Source organism: Erpetoichthys calabaricus, chromosome 2 (assembly GCF_900747795.2).
Source record: "Erpetoichthys calabaricus chromosome 2, fErpCal1.3, whole genome shotgun sequence".
Classification (NCBI taxonomy): domain Eukaryota; kingdom Metazoa; phylum Chordata; class Cladistia; order Polypteriformes; family Polypteridae; genus Erpetoichthys; species Erpetoichthys calabaricus.
The window spans coordinates 113,373,254-113,400,415 of record NC_041395.2 but is presented as its reverse complement, the minus strand read 5'-3'; the positions used below and the strand labels follow the sequence as shown (position 1 = coordinate 113,400,415).

Below are 27,162 nucleotides of genomic sequence, written 5' to 3'. Positions count from 1 at the left end.
ATGATGGTGTTTTGAGAACAGACCACAGTTCAAAAATATCCAGCCAACAGCATTTATGTAGTTACAAAAAGACCATTAATGAAAAAGGGCAAAAGAGACATATGTCACTTGTGCAGAGCAGCAGAATGTCTGGAGTAAGTCAAATAATAGTTGTGTACAAAGCTCACCAAAAGAAGCATATTAGGACACCAATCGTGATGCTCTTTGTCAAAGAGTATGGAAACCGACAGTCCAACCAAGTTTCACTCCTAACAACAAAAACAATGAAAGAAGGAACATGAACCCTTAGTATGACGAACCCCAAAGAAGCATAATATAGCAAAAACCAAGGAGTTTGTGGATCCATCTGACCATGCAGCAAAGATTCAGGGAAAAATGAGGTAGTGTAGTGCTGTAGAGTGTGTATTCATAATACACAACCAGAGTTCCTTTAACATGATAGCAATGCAGCAGGGCATTTGGAGATCTCCAGGAAGATAAGCCATTCATGGCTGCAGTACACCTGTCAAAGAGTTTTTCAGTAGAATATGTAACATCCCCAGTCATAAGATCTTAATACAAAGAAGTATCTATGGTATACTAGTTTGAAATTTGTACTTTTTTATTTTGTGCTAAGCAGGAGTCACAACAATGTTTTTTTTTGTTTTCTTTTTATTCTGTCTGTCTCCCCTAAGAGCTGCTGGTCCACTTACCAGGGTAGGGTCCTTATTTAAGAATTTCATTCTACAGACACCAAGGTGACCTCCCCTTTACACTGTAAGCGCACACACAAACACACTGTCATGGCTCCCAGACTTCTTTAACCTGAATGAATATATATTTATAATGAGTGTAACTCACAGTACCTCAGACAGAGCTTATATCCACTTTCAAACTACAAGCTCTGCAGCCAGTCTAAGATGGGTTAAAATGTAAATAACCAACTTGGACCTTATTGTATTTAGCATTACCGTTTTCACTTTTGGAACATATTTTGTAATGCATGTAGTAATAAAATGAATCACATTTTTCATTCCAACAGATGGCGCATCACAAACATTAGCACTGCTTTTACGAATCCCATACCAAATGGCATATAACAGACATACAGCAACTGGACGGTCACACATATACACAGACACACACAGACGCTTGTCTTTTTATTAATTTGGATGATCTTGTTAAACTTCATGAAAAGAGTTAAGTATTACAACACTTACAATTCTAGCAAGGCTTTGCACGTATTCAACAAGAGTAGTTAAATATCTGAGGGTATTAAAAGGATATAAAGAAGCCATGGGAAAGACAGATATCAAAACACAGAAGGAGTTTCCTTCCTCCTTCTCTCCTCTGCTTAGATCGTCGGTTCTTCAGATGGAAAGCTGATGGCTGTTACCTTTTCAAAGCTGATTCTCTCTGTCTAAAGGTGGAAATGTCTTCACAAAATGTGCATCTACTTCTATCCCTTAAACTATATTGAATTATGCTATATTGACTTGTTTTCATGAAGTTCAATAGGTTACAAAGTATGTCAATATGTTAAAGATCAATAGCCTGATTGGTTAGGGCATATGTAAGTGTCCATCAGCTTCCAAAAAGTTCATGCTCTTTTTATCAATACTTTGCCATTAAATTAAGCTGCCCAGGGTGTAGTGGCTTACTTGGTTTTGGCGTTCATTTTTCAGCTGTTTTTTCAGACCAACCTTGAGGCCCTGTCACCTAACATATCATTAGGTGTCTCTATTAATGTAACTTTACATGAAGCAACAAGCCAAGTCATCTATGCGTCTGAATTCCATAGTCATCTCACTATGGGATGAGCATGGAGTTCCACCATCAGGTAAAGTGCTAGAACTGTTGGGTACTTTAGAGATGATATGTGTCAGTATCTAAGCACCTTAATGAGTCCATGTCCCAGAGAATGCAAGATAGGAAAACACTTCTTCTACTGTTTAATTTTCAAAATCATTATAAAACCAGAAAAAAATATTTTAAAAAATTTTCTTCATTTGTAAGTACACTGCATTGGTGGAGATAATGCTATACAACACCATGAGTCATTTCCTCATAAATACACGGCAGAAAATCGCATCAGCTATAGTTAAAGAAAATGTGGTTGGCAGAAGAGCTGCTAAATTTATTTTTAGGCAATGTTACTAAGCACAATTTCACCAGCACATACTTTTAGAGTTAGGTTTGATAGTACTTGGGCAGAGAACAAAACAATCCAAGCACAAGACAATACAACTAAAAGAATGGAAATGTGTAATATTACTGGAATAAAACTCCTGCTGTGCAGGTTAAGGTTCACTGGAGCCTCTGAGAAACGAGAGATACGTGCTTTGTATTTTTTGTGACAATTCAAAACAAGCTTTGTATGCTACAACAAACCTTGAGCCCAAGGTTAAACTTGCAACTCTTTCAATTCTGCTGCATCTTTCATATACGCTGCTGTCTCACAGTGCTTTACAATTATTAGTCTATCAATCCAGCTGACATAAAGGCTGCAAATTTTACTTTTAGTTCTTGTGTCACTTTTTAACTCTTTTCATGCCAACAATCTGAAAACGCATTACAAAATAGCATGTCAGACTGGGAAACTGGTGTTTCTTTACACAAAAGAAGCATGCATTCATTTTCTGTGAAAAAGCTCAAGGTTTGCTTTGACTGCTTAAGCCAAGATAGAGGATCATTCTAATTACATTTTTTTTAACAATCAAATGTGTTACATGACTTAAGCTTCCAAGGGATTCTTATTTCAATGTTGTTTGATGCTTTATTTACCCAGTGTCTGTAGAGATTAAAGTCAGCTTTCACCATTCTCACAGTGCCAGATAGTCTCCGAGTACAGCTTAATGGCACTGGCCTTGCTTGACTTAAAGCTGCAAACAGGTATGGTGGAGCTTCATTCTGGAAGGTCAAAAGGGTTAACAACTATGCTGCTCTCTCCCTCGTTTTTTAAAGGACTTCTTCTTCACATACTGATACATTGGACAAGTATTCGATTTCATGGCTCATCTGCAAAAGAATGTCATCTGTCTAGTCAACCAACTACCCCCACCCCCCCATAAAGCCACGGCTGCAGGTTAAGGGTAATGATGCATTTCCATCTATGTCTGCAGGCCAGATCTGTCAGCATCATGCTGCAGAGAGTTCTGGTAGACATTAATTGAATAAGAATAACAGGTGTTTTATTATCACTTGAATGCAACAAATATTATGATGGAAGCTAATATAAAAAGGAGGGCAGAATGATAATTACCCTAAAACACATTGGAGGTCTGCAAGAAGCAGAATATTTCAGATAACTCTGCGGAATTTCAATGATATCGTAAGCATTCATCCATTAATCCATTTTGTGAGCCAGTTTCATAAAATTTAAGGGGTAGATGCAGAGCTCATCTTAGCAGCAACAGGTGGAAGGAAAGAACCATACCAAGAAGAGGACAATAGTCCATTACAGGGCACATCCACTCATCCTGGGACACTTCAGAGCCTCAGATCAACCTAACGTGCATGTCTTTTGGATGTGATAAGAGAAACACTGAGGTGAAGAATATGCACGCCGAGCAAACAGAGCCAAGAATGGGCTTCAGATCCACTTATATGAAGCTGTAAGGCTGAAATACTAAAAAACTAAGCCACCATGCCACCAGGAATAGAGGAAAAATGATGTGCCCTGTGAATAAAAGACACAAGATTGACCCAATATTTTAATATAATATAATACACTGTTACATTATGATAAATAACAAAAATGAAAAAAAAAAATCTGTCTGGGTACTCTCCCTTGGAAGAATACGGTTTGTGATCTGAATATAATTAGAAAATATAAAGGGTGGCAGACAGAGACTGGACATAACTGCTCGGGTCCAAAAAAAGTTGTAAATCCTTTGAAAATTATCATTCATCTTGTTGCTAAAAAATTTTGGCAGAAATATTTTTATTGTTTTTAACTTGTCCAATAAAACAAATACCTTAAGGTAGAACAGCATTCTTGATAACACATCATCAAGTTCTTAAGGTTGATTTAGTGTGAAAACTTGGCCAAGCGCTATGCCTTAGCCCCTAGTGTGTGCATAAGGCAGCAGATTGTGTGAAAAACTGATGGGCTGTCCTCTGTATAACCTGCAATGATTCTCAAAAAAAACTCTTTCCGATTTCCTAGATGCAATTTGAGCCATCTGCGAGTGGGCTATTATTGGTCATATTCGCATCCAAATGTAATCATCATTTTTTATATTTATACTCATACAAAATTCCCCAGCTCACTTAACATCATGCTTGAAAATACAAAGAAGAAAGTATTAAGGTGTCAGCAAAGCCAAGAAGTTATGCTTACCATATTGAACTTGGAACAACTGCAAAAGATCATCCACTACTTGTCACGTTTGTTTGATTAAATAATATTTAAAAAAAATTTAAAAACTATCATACAATTTGCTATGGCTTTTGTTCAGAAATTTCAAATGAATCATAATCCAAATGTGCACTTTTTTAAGTAAATCTGCATTTATAACAATACTCATAGCCAACTTTTTCTTTTTGAAGCTTTGTAAAGAGCATTTCTGTCTTTCACTTTCTCCCTGTCTCCCATGTCCCATGTCTTTAACTCTGAATTTGTCTCACTCTTTTGTCTCATTCTTTCCATTTGTTCCTCTACATCTTGCTCTCCTGCCACTCCATATATCTTGATGATTCCTTCCTACTCCCTATGTCTTACCCCTCCATTTCATTCCTTTGCTTTTATTATCTTAGCATCATCACCTCATTATTGCCCATATCTTTAGAACGTTAAAAAAATCTGAGTGATAACAGGCCATTCAGCTCAATAAAGCTTGCCAGTCCTATCCAGTTAATTCTTCCAAAATAATATCAAGTTTAGTTTAGAAAGTCCCTAAAGGCCTGCTGTCTACCACACTACTTGGTTGCTTATTCCAAGTGTATGTGGCTCTCTGTGTGATGAAACACATCCTAATTTTTGAGTGAAATTTACTCTTAACAAGTTTCCAACTGTGTCCCCATGTTCTTAAAGAACCCATTTTAAAGAAACAGTCTCAATCCACTGTACTAATTCCCTTCATAATTTTAAACACTTCAATCATGCCACCTCTTAATCTTCTTTTGTTTAAACTGAAAAGGCTTGGCTCACTTAATTTTCTTCATAATTCAACCCCTGTGGCCCTGGAATCAGTCTAGCTGCTTTTCTCTGGACCTTTTCTAATTCTGCTATGTCCTTTTTATTTCATGGAGACCAAAACTACACACAGTACTCCAGATGAGGCCTCACCAGTGCTTTATAAAGCCTCAGCATAACCTCCTTGTACTTTTATTCCACACATCGTGCTATATAACGTAATCTGTTAGCCTTTTTAATAGCTTCTGAACACTGTCTAGCAGTTAATAGTGTAGAGTCCACTATGACTCCTAAATCCTTCTCATAAAGTGTATGCTCAATTTTCAACCTTCCCATTGTGTATTCAGACCTAACATTTTTACTTCCTACATGTAATACTTTACCTTTACTTTCATTAACCTTCTGTTTTGCTCCCTTATTCTCTCGATTTCCTTTACCTCACTCTCTTATCCCATCCCTTCTGATACATTGCTCCTGTATCACTCTCTCTTATCTCTCACTTCACTCTGCTCCTTTTATCTGAGTCACTTTCTCATTATCGCTCTGTCTCACTGGCATATTTTATTTCTTCAATTTTATTTCCATTTACCTTTGCATCTACTTCCAGCTCAAAAACTGTTTTGCTTGTCACCACTGCGTAAGCTCTTTTAACCCACTATCTCTTTCTTAACCCCTTTCTCTATTCTGAGCCATTTTTCTCTTTGTCTCTGTACTAATCCCCCACCTCATTCCATATATCTTGGTGTCTTCTCCCTCCTCTGTCTCATTTTCTAATTCACTCCCTGTCTCTTCCTCAGTATCCCATCTCAAACCTGATCATCTGCCCCTCTCTCCTTCTCACTTCTTCTGTTTTGCAGTCTCCATATCACTTTTCATCTCATTCTACACTACAAGAAAGACATAGCAGAATTGAAGCCATGCAGAGGAGAGCAACCAGGTGCACCCCAGGACTTAAGAACATATCACACTCTGACAAGCTCAGAGATTTAAACCTGTTCAGTCTTAAACAGAGAAGACTCCATTAGGCCTTCAAAATTTTCAAAGATATTGGTGAAGTACATCCAAAAGAATTTGTTCATCTAAACATTGAATCACAGGAACACCAGCGGAAATTAAAGAGTAGTGCATTTACAACTGAAGGCAAGAAGCACCTTTTTACAAAAAGAGTTGTGAAAATCTGGAACAAACTACTAAGAAATGTAGTTGAAGTAGAAACCTTGACAATCTTTAACAAAAATCTGGATGACACGCTATGAGCTAAACAAACTAGATAGATAGATAGATAGATAGATAGATAGATAGATAGATAGATAGATAGATAGATAGATAGATAGATAGATAGATAGATAGATAGATAGATAGATAGATAGATAGATAGATAGATAGATAGATAGATAGATAGATAGATAGATAGATAGATAGAGTCAGCAGTTCCTACTATTCAGAGCTCTCTCCTAAAGTCTGCAAGGCTCTGTGAACATTAATTGTTACAGTCACACTCGTCTATGTTAATTTTGATCTCCTGCAGCAAACACTATTTATATCAACTCGACCGTGCTGTTTTTGGAATGTCACTCTTCGCCTCCTCCTACTACTGGTTAATTTTTACTTTGGTGTGTTCTCTCCGATGTTTGTTTGTCTGGAATTTATCATACATTTAAAATATCCTGCATTATACTTTGCTCTCCTGCTTCTATCATTTTTAATACTGTAGACAGGTGTACCCTATAAAACGGGCTATGTGAAAAAAAGATTACCAATGATGTTCTAATATGATTTCTTTGGCAGGAAATAAGAGTGTGTGGCGTGAAGTGCAAACAAGTCTTCAAAAAGGTCCAATAGCAGCAGAGGAATGGGAAAGTACAACGTGTACAGCATGTGGATGTTTGGTCGCCAGCCTTTCTGGATACTGTCTACTCCACTCTGCTATTTTCTGCAAGAAAACAAGTGTCCCTGGACCAGTGAAAGCATCTGTCAGTCTTCTCCAATCTCATTTGTGTCTCTAACTTATGCTCGGCTCTTGAGTTTTGTGAATTTTAACAGAGAAATGGTCTAAGGTATAGCTTCCGACAGATTTGTTATGTTCATATGATCTTTGTCTTGATGTTTTGGAACTGCTCCTTCAATCCCTAGATCTCGCTCTCTCTCTTTTACCTTTGTAGATTCAATGTCTCTGTCTTACTGTATTTATCTAAATTTCTCTTAATTGACACTGGCCTACTCTTGCTCCCTTTCTCTGAGATTATGCCACTGCTGTCTCTCTTCCTCTCCTTTGGTAACATTCCCACACCCTCCCTCTTCCTGCCTCTATTGTGTCTTCCAGCCAAACAGCACATTAACCTCTGCATTAATACATATGAAAGAAGCCGTAATCTGTCGAAAAATAAACTGCCTTTATAGCCATTTGTAAAAAAAAAAAAGAATACAAATTTGTTCATTAATTATTTGATTGCGATCTTGAACAATCAGGTACAGGCGGATTTCGCCAAGCGCTTGCTTTCTCTGTGATAAGCTGTGTGAAGCAGAGCCTTGCTTATCTGACTTGCTGTATCTGAAGGAAAGGTTCACTGGGTGAACAGAAAAAGTCAGCCTGTTTGTAAATGATGTTGAGACTTGCAATTGAAAATCCTCCATACAAGTGATGACACAAAAGCAAATCAAGAAGGCCTTTGCCCCACATACATTTAGATTTCCGTGGCCGTAAACTGTTGCATACAATGTCAAAGAATGCATGGAGCAAAACTTCTAAAACTAGCCTGGTATAAAAAGAAGTGTAAAGGCCAGCCCTGACACAAACAGGCATAGGATACAGGTTCAAAGCACAGAATCGGTTTTTATTTTCTTTCCTCTCGTTCCCACAAGCCCACAACGCCGTCCAAAGCACAACACAAACATAATACTTTTACTTTTCTTCTCTTCTTCTCTTCTTCTTCTTTTCCTCCTCCATTCCTCCCAGCAAGCTTCGTTTCCCTCCTCCCAACTCTGGCTCCAGGAGTAGTGGTTGCTGGTTCCTTTTATAACACACCCGGAAGTGCTCCAGGTGCTTGATGACCTATTTCTGGCAGCATTTCTGGATGTGGCAGAAGAGCTGCTCTGTAGGGCTCAGCAGCAGCTACAGCACCCCCTGGCGGTGCCCACAGATTCCAACGGGGCAGCACCAAACTCCAGCACTCCCTGCGGGAGTCCTAGGCACAGCTGCAACCTAGGGGAGCTGCCATCTAGCTTTCCAGGAGAAGTACTGTCTTGACCAGGCTTGCTCCCTGGATCCATACAAGGGAGAGGCGCCCCAGCTGTCCGTCACAGAGCATTGTGGTCTCTAGAAACTATGCAGTTCCCAGTATGCACTTTTTTATGTGCTGGGAGAGTCCATCACATTGGACATTGTGCTCACGGGACACAAGTAGGTTTCAACGAAATGTCCACACTTGCAGATTATGACACTCGACAATGCAGAATTGTTGTATGATGACATATAAGTAAGAATTTCAGTGCACTTTGTACATGTGAAATAAAATTTTATTTTGAGTGCATGCCTTTTAAATTTCTCCCCTTAATTTTCAATTTTTTGAAGTTATTTTTAGTCATGTCATATACTAACAATTTTGTTCTATATATGAACATGAACAGCTGGATTTTTATTGCACGTCTGTTTAAAGATGTTCCTTTAGTTGCACAATTAATATGACACCTTTAATTTACAAGTAATTTTTGATCATTCTCGTCATTAAATTTCATGAGGTACACTCTTAAAAATAAAGATGCCAGAGTGGTTCTTCAATGTAATGCCATAGGGAAACTATTTTTGGTTTCGTAGAGAACCATCAGTATGAAAGTTCCAGAAAGAACTTTTATTTATTGAAAGCCACAACAGACGCCACAAATAATTACCATGAGCAGATGATGTCTTTAAAGAAGTGTTAGTTTTAAGAGCGTAGGCTTCCTGTTTTCTGTCAGTGCACTGTTAAAAATAAAGGTGTCAGAGTCGCTCTTCAGAGAAATGCCATAGGGGAACCATTTTTGGTTCACAAAAGACCCATCCAGATGAAGGTTCCAGAAAGACCCTTAATTTATTTAGAACTGTAACATGCTCTACACAGTGAAAAACCACAAATAAATGGTAACAGATTTGTGAATACCAATGGGTCTTGTTGCATATGTCCAGTAACACAAGCTAAGTCCAGGTTTTCTTAATCTGTTTGTGTCCTGCAGCCCACCATACATTAAAGATTTTGGGGTTTTTTTTCCTACATGTTATGAAGTTTTTCAAAGTGCAAAGAACCAACTTCATATGCAAAGAACCTGTCCCAGAATGAACTGGAGCCTTGTCAAGCAATGGAGCTATTAATAACCACACAACATAGTAAAAAAACATATAGTGCCATTAAATAAACATTATTTTTAAGAGTGTACTGCTGTTTTCCATATGGTATCACAATCACCTTTATTCTATAAAGCACCCCATGATGGTCTATGCTATTAACAGAGCAATTTTAAATAATTTATTGAGAGATAGATTGATTTATTATTTGGGATTGAATTTATACCAAAGTCTCATGGAGATGACTCTCAGCCCTGGTTTGGGGAAAGATCATCATCATGTCCCATTAATTTAATAATTCAAATGGCTTCTCACCCATCATCACCACTTCTGTCAGAATATAGGTGCTTAGGATTTTTCTTAGTAAAAAATATAATAGAAAATATAAACTTTCTTTAATTTGATAATGTGTGCTTTTATCATGATGTGGAAACTTCGAATGGGTTTCTGTTCTGGGGTCTTACCTGTTAGTACTGTGTTTCTCCTTGTTTACTTACTTCTTGTTTAATTCTTGTTGGAATACTTTACCTATAGAAATTCGACAGGCTAATACTTAAGAATTTTTTTTAAAAAATTGATAAAACCCATTATTTTAATATGGCTTTTTTGTAGCTACATTTTAGTTGTGTTCCTAATAGAGTATATGGACATAGAATTACAAATTTTTTAGGGATCCACAATCTGTACTAAACCCCACTATTCTCTGCTGCTTTTCCCATTTCTTTTGGAGTGGCAATCTGCACCATCACTACCTGACCTAGACACCATGCAGCCCCCTGAGATGATGTTAATGAAGACGGGCTTACCCTAAGACCAACTTCATCAAATTCCAATCATGTGAAGCATGAAAACTATCAGGTCTGATACAAGAACATTTATGTTAGGTAGAATGCCCAGTGGGGAGTTGGGTGGTCCTTTGGCCTTGGAACCCCGGCAGATTTTGTTTTGTTTTTTTTTCTTCAGCCTAACTGGAGTTTTTTTATTTTTATTTTTGTTTTGTTTTTTCTTTCCAGCCATCTAACTTTTCCTTCTTTTGTTGTTACTTATTCTTTAACATTATTACCTAACCTAAATTATTTTTTTCTTGTAACTTTCTTTTTGTCATCCTGTAAAGCATTTTGAGCTTCATTGTTGTATGAAAATGTGCTATATCAATAAATGTTGTTGTTGTTTACATTCAAATAAATTAAAATTTGATTTAGAAAGGCAACAAAAGGATATTAATCTTTAGACATACATTATGCTCAGTTACCCTAGGCTATAAGAAGTGGTGTCATTAACAGGAATGTCCTTCAAGCATGTGTTCTGTGTAAAGGAAGTGGTCACTAATGGGTGGCCCTGTTTGTGGCCATTTAAAGCAATTTTTATCCTAAACTCTTCCAAAAGATTTACCCCGTAGAAAGAAGTAAAACTTTCAGTGTACACTTAGCAAGGAGTAGATCAATTGTGGCCTTATATAGGAGGAAAGAGAAGACATCAGGTGAAAAATAATATAATAGTAATCCTGAAACTTACATACACAACTTTTTAAAATATTTTTACATCCTTTGCATTGTACAGTTATACACAGAAGCCACACTTTGCACTGGAAAACCAAGCAAATCAATTACAGTTTTATTTTATACTAGCTGATTACCCAGTGGCTTCACTCACTGAGTGCAAGGGAAAAAAAATAAAATGTAGTATATGTTATGTACTGTATATTGTGTTAGTAGATCTACTTTTTAGTGGTGTATGTATACTATTAACCATTATGTCTGCGTATGCGCTGTAGCAGTAGGGGGTGCTACTGCTCCCTTGAACGCTCAGGTACCACGCCAAACACCAGGTAAAAGTACAATACTTATTTTTTTTATTATAATAAAGTACACTAAGCACCCTCCACTCCACACTACACATACAATACTCTAATTAATCAACAACAATACACAATCCTCCTCTCCCAGACACTTAGCCACCCTTCCTCCCAGCTCAGCTCACTGTCTGGGCTTTCCCAAGGTCCTTTTATATCTCGTGACCCGGAAGTGGTTCCAACCCTGCAGTCCATGATTCCTTATCACTTCCGGGTCAGATAAAAAGTCCTTTTCTTCATCCTTTAAGCACGTCGTTCCTTCTGTCCATGTGACCAGGACATACTTCTGGGTTATAGGGCACGTAGTACTCCCCAAGCCTCCCTACAGTGGCTCCTGGTGGTCCCCATGGTATCCAGCAGGGCTGTTTGTAAAAACTACAAGGTCCATGAGGCCCTGCTGGAATTCGGGCAACCTCCATGCTGCTGGGAGGGCTCCATCTGGTGGTTTGGAGGTGTGGGCCGGAATATATGGCCGGCCATCCCTCACAGTGCATTGATATAAGTTTTCTTGGTAATACAACAAGTAAATAAAAAGAAAAACATGGAAAGCGGTTATGATACAGCATTTCTCAATTTTATATAAGGTAGAATGTGTAAGACATAACAGTCTATAAGTTATTAAACAGTAAAACATTAACATTTAAGAAGTAAAGATACATTGAGCACCACTGGAGTGGTTTCGGGTAAACTACATTTTAAAGGCACTATACCACAACAGGTAAGTAGTACTAACAGCAGCTAAAACGTATTTGGATCATTTCTTGGTATCAGATCCCTTGTGAAAGGCGCTACATGACGGCTGTGGTATAGAAATTACATTTTCTATGTGATCGTCCAAATTTCTGTCTGACAACCTTGCACAATGTGCCTGTGATTTACTTCTTAAAATAATTAATCACAAAAGTAACCTTGAATGTTGCGGGGTTTTAGTGACCCGAACTCACCTAAAGGGACAGTAAGTAGTTGTGCAGGGCAATTTACAAACAGAGTCCTGCTTCAATGGCGCCGATTACACTCATTCGCAAAGATTTCCACTCTCCCAGGAGCCGACGGGGCACTTGAAGTGTCACAGACAATGCGAGAAGAGAGGACGCTGCCCGAAACTGCAAATCTCTAGACCCAGCGGAGCAGCCTGATATTCCGCATCTCCCAGTGTCCACTTTGTTCTCACGACCCCTCGCCGCTGAAGGCGGTCTCGTCTTCACATTGTTTACAGCTCGGAGCAGTTAAAAAACAGAAAGACGCAAAGCTGTTTTCCTCATCTCTTCTACTATCAAGTACTGCCAAGTAAAAAAAAGTTACAATGTGGCAGTTTGTGCGACAGTCACGAGGATGAATAAATAAAACTTCTCTGTCAGAATGCGCCTGGCGGTGGATGGCTCAGTGCTGTAGTCCAGACAGAAGGGAGAGGGCGACGCGGGGCACACTTCTATGGGATAGATCGCCGTGTTTGTGTTTACTTTTTTTCACTATCAGTAAAATAACTCTCACACAAATAAAAACAATTTATAAAGACGATATAAAAATGGCCTCCACAAACGAAGTGATTAGTTCCTGTATTATAATATGTTCTGTGGTCATACGAAATTTTCATATTGTGTGGTCATACGTAATTTCCGTTTCAAACGCGAAAAAATTTTTATATATATAGATGACACAAAACCCTGTAGTTGATTAGTGTGCATGAGTGCATTACAGAATTCAAGTTATAATCATCTATTTTAAGACTGGTTTCTTTGAGGTAATGAAACATGTAAAAGAGAAAAAAAGTAAAAAAAAAATGGAATTGTCTTTTTCCTCAAAGTTGCTTTCAACTTACTAAACTCATATTGTTTTAAGTTACTTGGTATGAACCACTAGACGGTGTACTGCTCCCCAGACCCTGACATAGACAGGCTGAGACACAAGTTCAACACAGGACACACTTTTTTTGTTTGTTTTTTGTTGCTCCCAACTTCACAGCACAGTGCAGAAAGAATCCAACACAATACAATATAACAAGGCCTTCTTCCTTTTCTTTCTTTCTTTCTCTCTCTCTCAATGTCTTCTTCTGTCACCTCCACTCCTCCTAGCAAGCTTTGTCCTCCACCTCCCGACTCTGGCTCCCTGACTGGTAATGAGGCGGCTCCTTTTATAGTGCACCTGGAAGTGCTCCATGTGTCCGGGTGTGGAAGAAGTGGTTCCTCCAAGGACTCAGCTCCACCTGCAGCACCCCCTGGTGGCACCCAGGGCAACTCCCGATATGCCCTGTGGGGATCTGTGGTGCTGTAGCAACCCAGGGGGGCTGCCCTCTAGTGTCTTGGGGAAGATAGTGACTCCAACATAGACTCTCCCTCGGTTCTTCCACGTAATGGCCCTGGCCATTGGACTCAACATTGCTAATTGCATTCTGGCTTAACATTTTTGGATTCAGTACAGAGTAGGCTTTCCATCATGTATCATTAAAAGAATTCAACTCACACGATCCAAGACAAATATTGAGCATCAAGACATTTGGTCTACCCATTGAGTCATAATATCCTTTTGAGGTCTTCTTGCCAACAACACTACCTCCAAAGTGGTGACCTGATATGGTATGGTGTGGTAACAATGCCTCGGTATGTGAGTGACATATGATTTAAGTCAGATATGTGAGTAACTAAAACCTAACATATTGTCAGAAGGTGCATGCACACAAATAAAATTATTTAAAAAATGTAAATAATTAATAAACTCTAAAAACATAAAATGGAAAAGGCATAATGCTATCTTATGTTTTGCAATTTGTCCAAAACTGAGAGAAACAAGAGCCTGGAAATCCTGTGGATGGATAATTTGTCTGCCATGATATGAGTCATACTGAATATGTTTCTGAATGTGATAAATCAAGTAAAAGGCTCAGAGTCTTTATTGTTATGGGCACCAAGTCTGAGGCCAAAACATTTTCCCAGTACAAATAATATTCCTCCAAAAATCATCGTGAGGTGGAAAGATAACAATAAATCTGTGAAAACTGTGCCTTCAATGAGTGTTAGCAGCTTTAAAGGAGTGTGAGGGAAGCTGGGCCACCTTAACCGAGACTGATACCATTTCAAAATGTGATGCATGCGCTAATCTGCTTAATCCAAATACTGGGTTGCTGAGAGACCAAAGTAATCCTAACAGCACTGGGTACAAGGCAGGAAGCAATCGTAGACACGTTGCCAGGCCATTGCAAGACTAATTCATACTGTACATACTGTGAGCCACTAGGGGGCTTACCGCCATCCTAACCCATACACAGACAGGCAGGAGAGGAGGTTTTGCCACACTCTACATGTTTATTTACAGTTTTACCAACACAATGCAACACACCAACACCATTCAGTCCCTTCTTGCCACCAGTCCTTCTCCTTCCACTCCCCTTCAGGCTTTGTCCTCTCCTCCCGATGCTGGCCACTTATGGAGTGCGGCGGCTCCTTTGCCTAATGACCTTCTTCCGGCCACACTTCCGGATGTGGCCAAAGCATGACCAAATAAGGCCCTGGAGATGTCCATGCGCACCCTGGCGGTGGCCACGGGTTCCAACAGGGTTGAGCCCCCATGCTCATAACCCGTGACCCCACTGGAAACCAAGGAGGCTGCCCTCTATTGGCCCGGGGAAGAAACTGACCCAACAATCCCTTTCCCCCGGTCCTTCCACACTTTGGGCGTCCTGGCCAGGCAAGGGCCCCAGCCATCTGCCACAATACACATACATGACACATTTTGAGACATTACTTAGGGTGTACTCACACTAGGCACATTTGTTCCATACTGTGCCGAAGTGCAATTGTCCCTCCTCCCTACTCCCCCATTGGCCTGCACTCACACTGCGCTTAAAGTTCTGTGACCGGGCGCACTTTCATCATGATCCAAACATGAAGTAACAGCATGCATACCAAAAACTTTTTTTCTAATTTTGTGGTTGTTTTGGAATCATGTAGGGCAGGATAACGTTCTGCCCTCTTACAGATTTATGCAGTGCAGTGCAGTGTTTTGCAGCTAATCATGCTGCATATCCAAGAAGATTTTTACAGTGATGAATGATGTTAAGGGAGGAATTTGCAGCTTTTCTTGTCCACTACAATTCATGTTCATGTGTAAGGTGAGAATGAAAACCTGTTTTAACTCAAAGGATATTGAATGACATGAGAATTGCATTAACTATTTTGGTGCATCACTGGCCTCATGTCTGTTTTCTGTGCTAGGGCACATTTAGCAATCACACTGTTCCTGAATGCTACTGAACTGTACTTGGGCCCACTTCTTCTAAGCGGGCGAGGGCCTGGCATGGATCGATTACACTATTCAAACGAACTAGACTTAGGGGGGGTAACATGCGGACAAACGTGCTCAGGCATGGAACGAATTGCCAGTGTGAGTACACCTTTAATAATAATAATAATAAATATAAAAATAATACATTTTATTTATATAGTGCCTTTCTCATGCTCAAGGCGCTTCACTGAGTCTTAGAAAAAAAAAAACAGCAGGGTATATGTAACATTGGATACAAATGTTTTCCTGAATAGAAAAATGAAACAGATAACAAAGTATTAAATAGAATAAATAATAAACCAGAGTAAAATACTAAATTCAATACTAAAAGAAAAACTTAACAAATAACCTAATTTGTGATATAGCAGACACACAAATTATCCTGAGCACCTGGATAGAGAGGTAAACTGAAAGAAAGGGCAGAATGTTAAGTTAAATTAAAAGCCGTCCTAAATAGATGAGTTTTAAGTTGTTTTTTAAAAGAATGAATGGAGTCAGCTGATCTAATTAATTTTGGGATGTCATTCCAAAATCTGGGTGCTATGGAGCTGAAGGCCCTGTCACCCATAGAGTGCAGGTTAGTGTGAGGCACAACAAGATTACCAGAATCAGAGGACCTTAGTAGGCGAACAGAAGCACAGTGATGGAGAAGGTCACTGATGTAGTCCACTGCAAGGCCATTTAAAGCTTTGTACGTTATTAACAGAATTTTATATTCAATCCTGTAAGACACAGGGAGCCACTGAAGGTGAAGCAGGATGGGTGTGATGTGCTCACTGTTGCTGGTTCGAGTAAGGACTCTTGCAGCAGAGTTTTGAATCAACTGGAGCTGTGATATGAGATTAGAAGGGGCACCTGCCAGCAGCGAGTTACAATAATCGATGTGGGATGTGATAAAAGCATGGACAAGTTTCTCAGCATTAAAAAAGGAGAGGAATGAGAGAACATGGGATATATTACGGAGGTGAAAGTAAGAAAGTTTCTTAATGAGGTTTATGTGAGCGGAATAAGAAAGGGAGGAATCAAAAATGACACCAAGATTCCTTGCATCAGAAGAAGGTCTGATGAGATCACTGTCAAGAGTGACTGACCCTTAATCTACTATAACTTGTATGTTTTTTAAGATGAAAACCATCTCTCTATTATAAAAAAAAATCTTGGGACGAGACAAGACCTTGTGCCAAGAGATTTAACCATGCCCGGGGCTGGAAAAAGAGAAAGAGTAGATGACAAAGTAGAATGTTGTAAAGAATTCAAAAATGTTTGTGCAATACACATGCAGAGCAGGTTAGAAATAATGGAAGTAGGAAAATTAGAAAGTCTCAAAAAAAATGATAGTAAAGATCGCATTAGCGCAAACAAACAGAAATTATTACTCGGTGAAATAACAGAACAGCGAAAAGAGATCGAATAGTGTTTCTTCCCAATGAAGAGGCGTAACCGCGAGAATTAGAAAGATTTGTTGTTTGGTAAAAGTGAAATCCACATACGCTGTCACGCTTGGGTCACAGAGTTGCACAGATACACAGGAGATTTTACAGACAAACGTTATTCAAACACTTCAGACAAACATAAGTGTCTTTCAGGAGTGAATTGAGCTCCATGTGTAGTTGGAGGGGACAGATCTGTCTCTCAATTAAAAGAAAAGAAAGTCTTACTCTTCATAGGGGCGCACCTTGGAAGCAGGACCCCCAACAGGAGCAGAGGATGTCTGGGGGAGAAGAGAGACAAGGCCGTGAGACAAAAGGACAGCTGCTGTACAGGCTTTTAAACTTTCAAAGCGCCCCACGAGATGCAGATCACGTGGCATGGCAGCAGCAGCAAGCCAGCAGCTGATCGAGCAAATAGGAGGTAAAAAAAAAAAACGCTATTTGTTTCATATTGTATAACCGTTTAAGAGGGGGATTCGGAGAAACGACTGCATCTCCTTGGGGTGTGTTTAGCTACCCTCCTCACAATGGCATGTAGCGCAGACTGGGGGAGGGGGCAAAGCCCCCTAGTAGTAAATGAAGAAAACCAGCACAGTCATGGAAGACACCCATGCAATCACCACACAGAACTGGAGAAGTGGGGATTCACACCTGGTTTTCTGAAGATAGAAGCAATAACCAATGTAGCAGCCCCCAACTACCATACACCAGTACTAATAAACAATTAAGAACAAAGAAACAATAAAAAATCGTTTATTAGAATGAATAAGACACTGATTCAGTAATTATTACAGCTTTAAAGACTAACATTCTGCAAAGCAAAACATTAGGGATTACATAAACCAAATAAATACTGCAAGCATTTAGATGTAGCGAGTAAAATTAAGTACTGTAGTCCAAACTGGTACAAATGACCCCAGCGTTGGACAATAAAAAAAAGCAGACGGTGCTCACCGTCGGCTGACTCCAGCAATCATAAACCATTTTATCTGCTGAACTCTGAGCTTAGACTGGGGCAGGCTGAGGCATATAAAAAAGCTGAAAGTTCAAGGCACCCTCCTATTTTGCCTGCTGCACATCAGGGATCACCCTTGTACCTTAACCCGCATATTAAACAATACAAAAAAATGCCTGCCGACTACAATGGAACGTGGGAGATGGAAAGCAACGAAAACTTTGAAGGCTACATGAAAGCTCTTGGTAAGCAAAGAATCTGCGAGCTTGTACAGTGCAGCTGAAGGCACGTCAGGCGTTAGGGCCGGCTCGTTAACATATTGAAAAGCTGTCGCCAATATTTCATACGGAGGACAGAAGCCATTTCTGCTCACTAATGCGTCAAATGTGTGTGCCTTGCAATTGCCTGACTTTGAAAATTTCCTAATAAGCATCCTTCAAAGATAAAATTTGCATTTTTTCCATCAGCGCAAAAAAAGAAAAAAGAAAGAACGTTGAAAAAAAAGACATTATTAACTACTCGGTGAAAAGGCAACTTTAATTGTGTAAAAAACCAAAATCTGAATCACTTAATATGCTTTTCTAATTAAAATAGTTTGGTTTTAATAAATATTAATTAAACTTAAAATTACTTATTGTAATTCACTATAAATTAACTTTTATGTTTGTTTCATTTGATATACAGTGCACTGCCCCGTTCTGTGAATATCGGTTAATTGGATGCGAGCACCTTTGTTACAGACATAGGATCCCACGTTCGGTAAATTGATACATGCTTGTAAAATTATAATCCTGCAGTGGGGTTTTGCTTAACTTTACCCTTCTGACGAGTCGTTATGCTAGCCGAAAAGTTGTTTTTTTTATAAACATCCGTTGCGATTTAAAGTATGTATCTTAATTAAAAAAATCGTGCGTGTGGGTACACGGCAATTTACTGAATGTGACGGATGTGCGGTGTGATGGTAAGTTGCTCTGTTGTGCAGCTCTGCTCTGCTTTCTGGGTATCCACGTGGAACAAACGTGAGTGTTTACAGTACATGCAAACAAACGCAGACGTTTCTGAAACTGTAGCCACTTTTCAAACGTATTACTACACAACACATACGCGGTAGGACGAAACAACGGTTAACAGGTAAATGCTGGAGTACATCGTTAGCGATACAAGAGCATGCGCGGTCACTGTGCAAAGTTCGCGCGATCTTTGGTGTTAGCTTTTTCATTAATTTTCTTCAACATCCAAATATACATCAGCGCTTTGAAATTGTCCTGGTGTGAATAAGCGTTTATATGTAAATATGCCTGGGCTGCTGTCTTACGCCTGATCCACTGGAACCCTTACGCTTAAGCTGCTGCAGCCGGCTGTGTTTCAGTTTAAATAACTGGGCGCGTAAATGAATGAATATATAAAACGCTAGGCATTTAGATTAAGGTCATACGAAACATTTGGTTGGAAAAGGGTAGACATGGTGGAGCAGTGATCAGCTCGGCAAGAATACACGCATTAGGTCCATGATTCAAATGCGCTTTCTTTTCTTCTAAATAAAGTGACAGTAGGCTACTCTTGTTGTACTTCCTGCTTTCACTCCCCTTTGCCGATCGCTGTCGGGATGGTTCGGGGAAATGTACAATAATAGCAATGTATGGGATATCCTGTCATGTGTGCGTTTAAGTGCGAGTTCAGGTTTGAATGGGCTGGGCCAATGGGAGTGGAGTTGCGGAAAGATTTATTTGTCGAGAGATCAGAAATGCTGCCAAGTGTCCGAGGCAGAATATTGCTGAAGATAATGGCTGGCCTCAGTCTTGCATAAAAATGTGGTGCTAACTGTAACAAAATGCATTGGTAAAACACCAGTCAAGGCTGATACTTTATCAAAATGATAAATAAGTGTGTAGTATTTGTCCTTATTCTTTAGTACTGGTGTGTTGTACTGTGTTAGCCACTATGGATGTAAAGAGTAGTCAAGCAAAGTGACACCTTTTATTGGCTAACTAAAAAGATTACAATATGCAAGCTTTTTCAGACAAGATGTAATCATGATTTGATTACATCTTGCCTGAAGAAGGGACCTGAGTTGCCTCGAAAGCTTTCATATTGTAATCTTTTTAGTTAGCCAATAAAAGCTGCCATTTTGTTTGACTTCTCATTACATCCTTATTCTTTGTATCAGAAATTTAAAATGTACCTGCACAATAAAGGTTCTAAATGGCACTTTATTTCTAAACAGAACCATCGATTGACAAAGAATGGTTTCATTTTAGGAAGAGTTCTTTGCATATGAAGATTGTTCTTTGGGCTTTGTAAAGGTTTGTAATGTGTGGAAAAGTTAATCCTTTAATGTACAGTGGGCTAACTAGCAGATTACAACAGATCAAGAAAACTTGAATTTAGCCTGTGTAAGCCTGTGTAGCAACAGTCCTTTTAAAGTCAGGAACACAGGGATATTTCGTAAATCATGATCTAAAAAAATAAAGGATCTTTCTATAACATTCATTATGGATAGCTGTTTAGGCCCTACAGCATCGCTCCGAAGAATCACTGTGACATTTTCATTTTTAAGAGTGTAGGTCAATTTTATTGCAGTAAGACATGGCATTGTGACACATTATGTATCATTCTTTAATATTTTTGAAACTTTATAATTAGTAAAAAATGTATGCAACATCTTTTACAGTAAGCACCATCGCTTAGAACTTAAATTAAGACAAGATAATGATACAGAAAACACAAGGTTTACAGAGGCAGCTCAGATATTAGACTGCTCTCTTTCTCATGGGTGGGGGTTGATTGGATTTGAACTTAGTTTTGTAAAATTTGACTTGCTTGTATTGAATGTTATTTGATTTAATTAATTCAATAAAATGGTTTAAAAATATATTAGATAAATAACAAGCACATCTGAAACCCTGACACGCTCAGAATATGACATTCATTGTTTTAATGCTAACAGCTATCAAAGCTATTCATAAGCTAATGCTTTTACCAAAGATGAGTGCACGGCATCAGTAAAAAATGTATAAAAATAAATTCCATTTTCACTTTAAGTTGAATTTTCCAAAAATAGCAAAGTAATTTTCCATTCATTCCTGTTGGGGAGAGCTGGTAGTGCAATTAATTCACAGATTGTGTCCTGAGTTTAACTCCTGCACCTGATTTGTGTGTACTTGTGTCTATCAGGCCTTTCCTTCTGGTACACTTGTTTTGATCCCAGAGCTGTGCATGTTATGTTCAGTGTAGGTGTTAAGAGATATGCATGTTAGGTAAAGTTTAAGTGTGGATGAGCAGACCCCAAACCCATAACTCAATTAGACTGGCCCAGATCTTCAAAAACAACAAAAAAAATATTGGGGGATGATTGAATAGTACATCAGTGGGTATAATGGAACACAAATGAAAATAACACGCATTATGCCATACAATTCTTTCTATTCTCAGCTGTGCTGTTACTAGCACTAATGATACATTCCTCTTATGTGTACTGTACTCTGCTATTTCCTACCTTTCCCAAACTCTTTCTAATATTCTGGCCTCCTTTATTTCATCCTCCACTCTTTCAAGTGAGCTCTTATCCTCACTCTACTCACAGACCTTTACTGTCCCCGAGTTCTCTTAAAGCCAGACACTGGAGTACTTCTAGAGTCAAACTGATGATTTCAAGTTGCACTTCCAGGTCCGCTTAAAACCTGGAAAAGTACTAAGTACAAATCTCAAAAACTCCATCAAATAACTGTAGATATTGCTTCCTGCCGGCTTGTGTGTAAAGATAGCCCTGCAGGAGTGAGATCAGTGGTTTTCACATCCAAGTCCTCCAGATCTTATTTACATAGGTAGTGTTCTGAACCCTTTCACAGGTAAATTTTCAAAATCTCATCCATGATCATGATCTAGAACACATCCAAGACAGGACAATCTGAAAAGCGTAGTCACTCCAACACTTAGCTTTTGATTACAACATGTAAATGGACCAGGCCATGGTCTGTAGCCCCAGGAATCTTAAATTAGATTAAGCAGATTTGAAAGTATTATGGTATGTTAGTATTAATAATGATTATTTTCTATCTCTTTTCACTACTGGGGGTATGAATTTGGGTGTATACAAGATTTCGTTGTATTGACTTGAAAAACAGTAACAATTCGAAAGGCTTATAGGTCTTATAATAGAACCACTTAAAAATCAGACACAAAGAAATGATGCACAACTCTGAAGGCCACAAGCTGCAGTAAGTATTTTTCACATTGATTACTTTACAGTGACACATCAGCTTTCTCACCCTTAGGCCTGCCTGCACTTGGAAAGCAAATTATTTTAACTTTAATTTCTAAGGAACTTTCCTATACTCCCCATATGTAACATGTCTTTTCTGTGTTGTTTATCAGCTAACTATTGGATGCCTCGTACTTTTCATCTAGCACCATGTCAGGTTTTTAATTTATACCTTGTATGGTTGAAGTATTATTTTCACAGAAAAAATTACTTTGTTTTTCAACAGAAAAACATGTTCTAATATCCCATTTTTAAGTAATTTTGGAATGATTTGTGTAGTAGTAGCAGTTGTGAATAAAGAATGGTAACTGCACAGTGAAATCCTTACTGTCATGTCTGACTAAAAAGTAACATGCTGCCACTTTCCAGCTCCATGATAAATAAGGAAGCATTAAGCATGCTGTGCATAACATAATATTATTTAATAGAAATAGTTTGCCAGCTGTGCTACTTACCCATGTTTTCACTTGGTCAATTACACAACTAATTCTTAAATCTTGTGGAAAAAAAACATAATATAGTTAACACAGTTATTGTGTTGGAGAACTATGAAGTGGGACCATATAGCCTCCGTATGGCCACAATGCTTCAATGAAACACTAGCTGTAAGTGTGCCATACTGGCCTCCCAGAATACAAACTCAGGTTGTCGTTGTGTCTGTAGTAAACATTTTGTAGACACTTGACCAGATCTCAAGTACGAGCTTTTATAGTCTGGAGTTTTAAATCCAATACCAACAACAGACAGACCCCTACTCAGAACTTTACAAAATTTGAGATATGCATTTAGGACTCAGAAAGAAAGATTGTTTTTTAATTTTGAAGTTAAATCTAAAGCTCAAGTTTTGTGTTTTTAATGCTCAAAACTTTCAAAAGTAGCAGTCACAGAAGCTGAACTCAATAAAAAATGCACTGCATAAAATAACAATTAATGAATGCACCCTAACAAATTATTATACTTTTGTCATCATTCTATTCCTTCAGATCTGTTTTGCAACATTTTACTTCATTTTCAGCTGAGTGGTTGAAGTGGATCCCCACTGTCTATGTGAAGCACTTTGAATAGGTTAGAAAAGCACTATATAAATGTAATTAATTATGATTGTTATTAAGTGCTCTTATCATTCCCCTTATAATAGAGCTGTGACCAGCATGCTGTGACCTCAAGGACCTGATTTTGCTGAATAATTGTGTGTGCTGTCCTTTACTCTGAGATTCTCTTTTTACTGATGGCAAAATCTTACTGTGCGGATCTGATAATTCCAGCTTCAAATGCCATTTTGTATTTTTGCTTTTTCTTTTTTTTTAGATATTGACTTTGCAACACGTAAAATAGCTCTACACCTGACTCAGACTAAAGTGTTTTCACAGAACGGTGACAAATTTGAGACAAAAACACTGAGCACATTCCGAAACTATGAACTGAATTTTACTGTAGGAGTTGAATTTGAAGAGCACACCAAAGGGCTGGACAACAGGAAGGTCCAAGTGAGTATTCTCTGCTTTTTACAGATCATTATTAGTATCTCTCTTTTGGTTTCAATGTCTAAAACCTTTGGTTTGAAAATCATCTCTTCCTCTAGTATGAGAAAGCAAATGCTCAGATTGTGACTTATATCACTTGTATGCTTTTATATTGTATTCCTAATTACTGTACTGCACAATAGACTCGTAATTGGAAGTGTGCTTAGTAAGAATAATTCTATATAACTCTTTAAAAATGAATCCCTCTTTTCATAGACCCTTGTGACGTGGGATGGTGATAAACTAATCTGTGTACAGAAAGGCGAAAAAAAGAACAGAGGTTGGAAACACTGGATTGAAGGTGACAAACTACACTTGGTAAGTTGGCCCAACATAGAAGGTATACAGACGCATCTACTTTATATATAGCCTAGTTTGAATATGGATGCTATTACATGATGTGAAGATTAGGGAGGAAGGTGAAACAGGTGAAGATATCAAAACTAAATTTTAATTTAGGAAATACATTATATGAAGTGATAGATACAGATATAACACAAAGTATTCAACAATTATAAAGGAGAGAAGAAATTCTGCCCCTGTGGGCCTGCCTGAAAAGGGCTGAAAAATAACTTTCCTTTATAATCCTGTTTAATAAATGAGGGTATAAAATATTTACCCACCAAAAGTAACTCTTCACAAAGCTCTCCTTTACCTGTCCCTCCCATCTTTGTAATGCCTGGCCTTTCTCTTCCATTCAGTAGTTACCTGCTTGTCTTCATCCTCCTGAACATGTTCACTGGAGATCTATTTGTAAGAAGCTTTAAACATCCTACCAGGAGTTACTTTCAATGTAAATTTCCCAATATTTCAGGAGGTATGATTGCCCTTTGGAACTTCTGGGACATTCACCCAGAACTCCACATGGCAGTCCTAGGTAATCCTGAGTTCTATTTCACATCCAAGAAGGCAGGCAAGCCTCAGACAGCATGTCCTCCTTAGGTTCTGTCACAAGCCTCCATATTCTTTTAAGGCAACCCTTAGTGCCTGCTTTTCTGGGCCCACCTTATAATCAACATAGAGGTGGGCTACTGTAACATCTAGAGCACATGTTCAATCTGAAGGAAGTATCTGGGTCAACACTATCTTACAGTCAAAACTTGTATAATTACTTGGAACTCTAAGGGGATTCTGAATGCTTGTGTTCCTTCATAAAGACAAATGTAGTAATGTGGTCTCAGTTACTGTATTTCAAAAACATCTATTAAGAACAGGTCTCAGATAGATTTATATAACTTGCATATGCACAAAAGACAGGTCCAAAATATGTGTACACAACTTTCCAGGGAAAAGATGGGATTTATAAAAGAAAACTTGATGGGAGAACTAGCTTATATTTATAGCAACTCTGACCTATCTTTACACAACATTTCAAAGAAACTGGGAAATGATGACACTCTTGATCAAGCAGGGAAATGCAGCCAAACTAGCTAAATGATGACCCACAAACACAATAACTCATATCACCAAGCCGTTATTATAATGTACATGGATGTGACAAATATATTAAACCTAAATGATGTACAGACTGTATTTTAGTTCCCATTTAAGAGGGCCAATTCTACATATTTGCACTGAAGAACTTTTTTGGTTTTTCATCGGTTTATATTGGCTATCTGTTGTCACTTCTCAGGCAACTTGCTGACAGATCAGGAATATCTCAGCCAAGCTTAACTCCATCATACCCATTCTTGCAGAAGCCTTTAACTGAATGACAAGGCACTACATTCAGCTTTCATATGGCGTTGACAGCATAAAAAGTTTTCCTAACGTAACTGGATCACGTTACTGCACTCATATTGCAACAAGAGCAACTAGCAAGAATAAAGCTGTTTTTGTTAGCCATAAGCAGTGACATTCCATTAATACACAAGTCATCTGTGATGCCATAATAAAACTGACAAATGTTGTAGGTCTGTGGAATGGGTGAACCCATGAATCATTTATTCATCTGGTGGGAGGCTGCTCTGCCAGCCAATGAAGACCTGCAGCATCATGACTGCATATGTATGAGGTTTATTAGCATAGTCCATATATGGTTGTTTGAGAATGGCAGCTGGACAGCAACTGAGGTGCATTCATATACACATATTTACAAGATAACTGTGATTTATAAAGGTAAATGTACATATGTCAGGTTTTATATATCAGATTTTCTTTTTTTACATTTTGCTGTTTTTTGGCATATGCTTATTTGCACACTTGAATCCATGCAACGTTTTATAAAATGAACCCAAATTATTTTAAGTGAAATAAGACAAACATTTTTTAAGCAGCTAGCCTAGACCATCTCAGATATATTCTTCAACAGTCAAGTGACTCCTTCTGAGTAAGACAATGATGATGATAAATCATACACCTTTTTATATTACTTTCATACTTCTAGGCCACAAAGGAGCCATGCTGCCTGCCTGAGACACCTGTCTAAAGCAAGTTGTACTGTAATAGAACGCACCTTCAGTAGTGATGTGCACATCAGGCTTCAAAAACAACAAAAAAAAAAAATTTGATCATGTGGCTGATTATATTTATAGCCAGTTATCATATGAGTTAAATAAGTGGTTGTATTATGCTTTACCTTATTATCATCTGTGAATTTGTATAGTATGTTACTTTGTACTGACATAAGCCGTAAAAGGTGCTTCAAAACAGATATTTCCAGTGTCATCTTAATGTGTCTGTATGATTTTCAAATAAAAATATTATGGAATGGAAAGGAAAATCAGATGTCTGCTACTAACTGTATAATTGTTATGATTAGTGCTAATACACAGAGGTGGCAAATAGGATTAAAAGTAGAGCAAGTAAAAAGTGAGGCTTGACACTGTTTTGTTCTTGCTTGTTTATTCCAGGAGATGACGTGCGAGGACCAAGTGTGCCACCAGGTTTTCAAGAAGAAAAATTAAAGCTTTTTTAGTATCTTTTTGTTTGTGTCTTTAACACAGTGAGTTTTAATAATAAAGTGAAAAAATTCAGTCATGTGCCTTATTTGCCAATATAGGATACACATAAAAGTATATTAAACAATTTTAAGCTGATATTTCATTTCCCGCACATGTGGTGCAGCAGGTACAGTAACTTCACCACCTTATAATACTTACAGGTTTATACAGTCATTATTGCCCTATGTTAAGAGTCCAGAGAAATGGTTACTGCATGTGTTAATCAACATGTAACACATTGCCACTCTGTGGTGTCATGATTACTGAATTTTACCGCCTTACCTTGATTCTTTTCTCTGCCTTACCTTAAATAATTACCTCAAAACTTCTGTCTCCTTATTTTGTGCCATACACTTTGATGTCAGCTCCCCCCATGTCTACTTTTCTTCCCTTGCCCAAAGTCATGTCATTTGGTGCAGTGATGGGGTATATGAGTGCTAATAACACTGGGGAATTTCACATGTCCTGCTTCAACAACCTTAAAAGT

General features: G+C 38.3%; 2 protein-coding genes across 2 annotated transcripts in view; both read left to right on the top strand.

Moving 5' to 3' along the window:
- LOC114642949 (retinol-binding protein 1) overlaps positions 1-7,176 on the top strand; it is a 38,700-nt gene extending 31,524 nt beyond the window's left edge. Inside the window, exon 4 of the mRNA XM_051923547.1 lies at positions 6,905-7,176. Coding sequence (XP_051779507.1) covers positions 6,905-6,958 — 54 coding nt within the window. The 3' untranslated portion in view covers positions 6,959-7,176. The remainder of the gene's footprint in view (positions 1-6,904) is intronic.
- A 10,855-nt stretch (positions 7,177-18,031) lies between these two features.
- On the top strand, positions 18,032-26,708 carry LOC114642938 (retinol-binding protein 2-like). The gene is made up of 4 exons (XM_028791679.2): positions 18,032-18,194; positions 23,519-23,697; positions 23,950-24,051; positions 26,586-26,708. Exons 1-4 carry the CDS (start codon positions 18,122-18,124, stop codon positions 26,637-26,639), a joined length of 408 nt encoding a protein of 135 aa, XP_028647512.1. The 5' UTR covers positions 18,032-18,121; the 3' UTR covers positions 26,640-26,708.
- The last annotated feature ends 454 nt before the right edge of the window (positions 26,709-27,162 follow it).

Bases quoted from the DNA above. Each gene is read 5' to 3' on its own strand.
- LOC114642938 (XM_028791679.2), top strand. From the start codon at position 18,122: ATGCCTGCCGACTACAATGGAACGTGGGAGATGGAAAGCAACGAAAAC. The intron at 18,195-23,518 runs GTAAGCAAAGAA...CTTTTTTTTTAG, and splicing joins AGGCTACATGAAAGCTCTTG to ATATTGACTTTGCAACACGT. The intron at 24,052-26,585 runs GTAAGTTGGCCC...TGTTTATTCCAG, and splicing joins AAGGTGACAAACTACACTTG to GAGATGACGTGCGAGGACCA.